Below are 6,117 nucleotides of genomic sequence, written 5' to 3'. Positions count from 1 at the left end.
AATGTGATGTTTGGGGATCAGAATCGAACCGGTAACGTTGTCTTTTAGTAACGGCGCTTTTACTCTGAAAGTGCGTGCTTTTACTCTGAAGGCCGGTCACCGCGCACCGGAAGTCGCGGCGGCCGGTTTCCTGGAACGTACCGACGCCAGGAAGAGTTTGGACGTATCTCAAGGTACGTGACGGAGCAAGACAACGATTTAAAAACACGCAGCGATGTTTGTGAATCACATCCTGCGTGTGATTCTTCTCCTGCTCTCTAGCTAGCTCCGGTTAGCAGCAGCTAGCAGCGGCTAGCAGCGGTTAGCAGCAGCTAGCTTAGCTGATTGATACTTGATCATCACACCGTTAATCCTGATTCAACGCTTCCGGTTCATCAGAACGAACGTAGACCTGCGTCATATTTCACGAATATCACGCAGGTTGTGTGCCTCCTCATAAACTATGGCCACGTCCAGATGCACGACCCACATAATGATAACAGCTAACGTTGTTTACACTTTTAAACACAAACTGCTTTACAAGTGAACAATTGAAGGCAAAACAATAAACAATTTGAAAGATTCATCTTCACGTTAAAGAGCAGAACACAAGTTCAAATAGAGCATAAATAAAACGTGTGTTATAGATGCTAGAAAGTGTTTGTGGAGTTCACCAGACGAAGGAAGCCCTGACGGAAAAGTCCTGGTCATCGGAATGGACGAGACAGTCGCGAGTTCTTCTTCGTTTCACAGGGGGACGCCATCAGCCCATCACCCCGAGTTCCTCCAGCCTGGTTTGTGTTCATCCCGAGAAGATCGTGAAGCGGCAGAATGACCGGTCATCTCATTCCACAGCTGGCTGTAAACCACGGACCTAGCGCCCCGAAGATGGACTTTCTTCTTCCTTGTTAAAGCCGAGAGCTGTTTGTTGACGTTGACCTTTTACTGTCAATCGGGGGGGGTGATGCCTCTTTCGTTCCCACTCTGCGACTTTACGAGTTCCCTTCCACGTCTTTTGTAAGATCTGCCTTGAGACATGCGTGATTAAAGCTGTGTTTCCACTGCCCGGACGTTCCCCAGGATCCAGGAACCCGTGATGAAACGCTGGCTGAGTTCCAAGCCGCCTCCTTCACGGGCTGCGTCGACCTGCCAAGGCCGAACCGAATGTTATGCCGAATTCTGCTTGTCTGTAGAGGATAGTCATAACATCAAGGGTATTTTGAGAGCGAGAGAATGGAATTGTCGTCCCGGGTTCGTTACATTTTGCCACATTCTTCGTCTATCGGCTCCGTTGTTTCAACTGTTTCCATCAGAGTTGAGTTGTTTGTCTGTTTCAGAGTTTCCGATGTTTACCCTGAGCAGCAGTGACATTGTTCTCTCTCTCTATCTGTGCTGTGTTTCTTTTGTCCCCTTCTTTTCCGTCTCTCTAGTGACGCCCAAGACGAGTGAGAGAGGGAACTAAACAAAAGGAAGCAGCAGAAAGGACCAGACAAGACTCTCCGGATGATGCGTGTGACTGAGCCGAGGCGCCAAATCCATTCAATGAACCCTTTTTTTTTTTTACTTATTAGCTCTTTGTTTCTATCGGAGCATTTAGCTCCTCCTCCTGCTGCCAGCCCCTCATCGGGACCCCTGGAGGTCTCGCAGGGAGCCGGTGCCTGATTGACCAGCAGGCTGTATCCTTGCAACTGAAATCCCAGCTGACGCGGATAAGACATTCTCTTGGTTGAGTTGTGAATTTTGCTCCATCGAACAGGCTCCCCACTCAACCTCAACCCCCTCATCCTCAACTTTTGTGGTCACCAATCTCCTTGAAGGCTGGAAACACCATGTCTCATCCCCATTATAACCCCTTTGCCTCTGGTAATCAACGTTCCAACCAGGGGCAATATAGAGCCTCGAGTGTGCAACCGGACAGAGACCTCCGAAGGGACATTCCCGGTTATGGACCAGGGTCCAGTTTCAATCCTCCTCCAGCTTCTTCTGCAACTCCTGCCAACCATGGGGGAAATATCCCATCACTGCTGGACCTGCCAGTGATCTCCAGGCCTGAACCTGGTCGGGCCAGAGTGAACAAGGTTATAGAGCGGTCGGTGGAATTGCATGTTAGCAGAGCCAGAGAGGAGGTGAGGGGTCTTGACAGACCGGCCCAGCCCATTGGCCAGAGCACTCGCTTCACCCACACTCAGAGTGATGAGATTCTCTCTTCAGGCACAGGGACGACTTCCTATCCGATGTCCTCAACCTCTGCCTCTGTTGGACGCAGACATGTTGAAGTTGAAGGTGGCAGTAGCTCCTTGGACTGGTTGCCAAAATACAAAAGGTCAACTGCTGATGATTCCACTAAATCATATTCATTACCTGCTTCATCTAGCTACACCAGCGGTGGTGACGTTGGTCGGTTTAAAACATCCAGTGACAGAGAACGTGATGGACAGTCTGCAGGTGATTATGTGTATCCTGCACCGGACAAACCAGCAGCCCCTACTGAGACAGGTTCCCACAAGCACAGCTCGGAATCTGCTGCAAACATTCTTCTGAATTTTGGTCTTGAGAAGGAGGATTTGGAATTTCTCATTTCTTATCCTGAGGAGCAGATCACCCCTGATAACCTGCCATTCCTTTTGCGTCAAATCCGCACTCAGAAGGCCAATAGAGCTATGACTGCAGTAGAGTCAAAACCCTTTCCTCAACCCAGCAGAGTTATGAGTGAAAGGGACAATTTGAGTAGTTCTGGAGGGTCATCAGCTGTTCTCCAGCCCAGCAATGTGATTGAATATGGACATACTAGCAAATATGTTGGAGGGGTGTTGGATGACATTGGAAGGACCAGTGGCAGAGGTGCTAGCAGTGGTGGGAGTGACATTGGTTTGTTTTTGAACGAGCAACGCAGCAGCAGCGACAGTCGAGAACAATTGAAAACAGAAACAGAGATGAGAAGAATTCCTGCGGTTCTTACACGCGTCGAGAGTAGCTCTGTTCCCCCCGACCGCTCTTCGTACACTTCAGCACTGAGGTCTGTAGCTCCTGTAAGTCGTGATCCAGTGCAACAGTTTCAGACCCAACCAGACCAGACTTCCAAACCAATCTTCAACTCGTTCTCAATTCCGAAGAAAGACGCCAACAAAAAAGTCTTCACCTCTGAAGCCTGGAATCCCTCTCCTTTGAAAGCACCAGAGACAAAACCCCAGTTAACGTTGAAAAGCCAACAATCCTCGAATGTTTTGGACAATGTGTATCCAGGCCGACGTGGTCTTGTGGTCATTGACAAGATTTATAGCAGTGCTGCTAAAGATGAGAGTGCAACTCGAGGACAAGATTCAGGGTTTTCTGAGGCGCCAAAACAGCAGCCGCAAATGCAGCATTTGCAAAAGCAGCAGGAGCAGAAGCATCCGACACAAATGCAGCATTTGCAGAAGCAGCAGGAGCAGCTGGCTCAAATGCAACATGTGCAGAAGCAACAGAAGCAACCGGCTCAGATGCAACATGTGCAGAAGCAACAGGAGCAGCCAACGCAGAAGCAGCCGGCCCAGAAGCAGCCGGCACAAATGCAGCCAGCGCAGACAGAGAAGGCACAAACACAGCAGCTGCAGAAACAACCAGTACATTATATTGGGTTGCCGATAGTTTACCCCACTGTGAAACCTTCATATTTCCCACCCATGGTTAATCCTCCAGCTTCACTTCAGCCAAGCCCAAACAGATGGAGCAGCGTCGATTCCAGTTTAGTCCAGTTCCCAGGTCCACAGAACCAGCCATCGGAGGCCGTGATGTTTGACTATGCTGCGACCACACCAACAGTCTTCCCACATACCTGTTCTCTCTGTTACAAAGAATGCTTGCATATGAAGGTGAGTGTGACAGCTAACTACTTTTCTCTTTAAATCTAAGTTGCAATGTCCGATTAACATCATTTGACTCAACTGAATCAATAATTGGAACTTCCTTTTGTCCGATGAAAATTTAAGATAACCTTTTGAGGAGGAACTGTGAAAATATACAGACCACCGCTGCGTGTGACTCTTTCTTAAGAGGTAAATTATCATAACCTCCACCACCATGTTTGTCATCTTGCTTAAGAAGCATCCCAAAATAGGGGACAGATGTTAGTCTTTTGGCAATGTCGGTTACCTCACCTGAAACGGACATATCTCTTTAAGATATGAGCCTCTTGTTAGACATTTGTTTCTTCAAACTCTTTCAACAGTGAGTAGTTCTTGTTTATGGCCATTATTTCGGAACCTAATCTTCCCTTTTCTTAAAGTATTAAAGTGTTATTGTTTCCCAAAAAGAGTTCCAATAATTTGCTCCTCTGCTGGTCAACTTGAGACATCGACATTGAGAAAGACACACTGGCTTCTTCGCATCTCCCTGCCTTTGGTCCTGTTCTCTGTGGTTTGTTCCTGATCTATAACTGACAGCAACCTCTGCAGATCATCACAGATTCCGGAGCTCAAGAAGAGAACCCATCTACTTTTGGTTTTTCTGGTACTGTGGCTCCTGTATTTGTCATTTTACGAAGAGTAAAGTAATTATAAAGGTTCTAGAAGAATTAATTTCCTTAATTTGTCCACATCCAGATTTATTATTCGTTTCCATGCTCATTTCCAATAGGCCATTATTTACACTCCAGGCTGTTTGCTCACGTTACAGCTCCTCACATGAACTCAAGGTCGTTCCCATCTTTTGTAAAATTGATGCAAATAAACCTGATAACAAATATTTTTGGATTTCCCAACTTCTTTGACTTATAGAGACGTATCAAGAGAAATCGCACACGAAACAGGAATGGATTTAGTTATTCTTGGAGAGGGACACGCTTTGAAGATCCACGAAACTTATTTACGACATAGTTGTGATAAGGTCTAAATGTTTTGTGTTCTGTTCTGATTACTAGGATTGGATCTCCCACCAGAACAGCACCCTTCACCTCAACAGCTGCAAATACGTCCGGACACTGTCAGTCTTCTTTTGTTTCCTGTAAAATTCTGTTACATTTAAGGCATTGAGCATTAAAGATTATCTGAAAATTATAGCGTAAGAGAACGGTCTCAGGATTGTTTGTCCCTGATGAACTTTAGTGTTGCCTCTGCAGTATGTTGGTGCATAGTTAAATGCAATAGTTGCCCCTGTGTCTGGGAGATTGTTTCTTGAACCCACTTTGCTGGGAAGCTCTTCTGAACTTCCGTTAGGACTCATGAATTAACAAGGGCGTCCTCAAGTCCCATCGATTGGTCATTTTGTAGTCACAGTTTGCAGAAGCCTCAACAGAGAAATGCTGTTTTTGTCAAAATGCAAAAGTCTTTAGCTTTAAAGGGACTCTTACCTTTGTTGCATTTTTACACTTTTTTTGGATAAGGTTAAATTGGTATTAATAAGGTAATGACACTCTAAAATGCAAGACAGACCCACCAGGAGTAAAAACAAACAATTATTTCACTCTCATAATATTTAGTGAAAACTTCAACCAATAAAATTCTTCGGACCGAAGGACCTTATTGGCCGACAGACCTGTCTGTTTGCTGCATGGACATGCAGGTTTTCCGTCTGCTTCTTGTGGCGCATTCGGGCCCGTCATCATATGTGAATGTAAATGTATATAACTTACCGAATCCATTGCTTTGGTAAACAAAAACTCACGTGCGTGCGCGGAGGCAGTATTGTAAGTCTGCTTGTAAATAAAGTTTCTTCAAAAAAACACCGCGGATGGGAACGAGGGGGTGGGGCATTGGAGGAAGGCGGGATGATTTGAATGTGCTGTAATTCTCAAATGCAACAAAGGTAAGAGTCCCTTTTAATGGTTTTATTTGAATGGTTTTATTCCAGATATCCGCAGTGGAGTGGTGAGATCGTACTCAAGCCCAGGTCCGTTTCTTTCTTTATCAAATCGTTTAAATACTACCTACTGCTCGTCACAAACATATGCTGATGTCGTACTGTTGTTTTCAGTGATGCAGGGAAAGATGCCACTCCCTCGACTTCGGCTTCTGGGCGGACTTCCCAAAGGCGTGACGAGAAAACCAGTGCAGGACGCCGCTCACGCTCGCCCAGCCCCCGTAGGCGCCACAGGCCGGATAGTAGCAGAGAGAAACGCAGCCTATCGCGATCATCACGTGGCTCCAGTTATGGCCGGTCTGT

General features: G+C 46.4%; 1 protein-coding gene across 1 annotated transcript in view; it reads left to right on the top strand.

The window, feature by feature from the left end:
* Positions 1–969: 969 nt before the first annotated feature.
* The window catches only part of LOC132996281 (zinc finger protein 638-like), a 15,811-nt gene continuing 10,663 nt past the window's right edge, over positions 970–6,117 (top strand). The window contains exons 1-4 of the mRNA XM_061066625.1: positions 970–3,830; positions 4,877–4,938; positions 5,806–5,844; positions 5,929–6,111. Of these exons, the coding sequence (XP_060922608.1) occupies positions 1,809–3,830; positions 4,877–4,938; positions 5,806–5,844; positions 5,929–6,111 (2,306 nt within the window). The 5' untranslated portion in view covers positions 970–1,808. The remainder of the gene's footprint in view (positions 3,831–4,876; positions 4,939–5,805; positions 5,845–5,928; positions 6,112–6,117) is intronic.

The sequence above is a fragment of the Limanda limanda genome, chromosome 22, assembly GCF_963576545.1.
Source record: "Limanda limanda chromosome 22, fLimLim1.1, whole genome shotgun sequence".
In the NCBI taxonomy this organism is placed as follows: Eukaryota; Metazoa; Chordata; class Actinopteri; order Pleuronectiformes; family Pleuronectidae; genus Limanda; species Limanda limanda.
The sequence above is the reverse complement of the archived record's forward strand: the minus strand, read 5'-3'. Positions and strand labels throughout refer to the sequence as shown.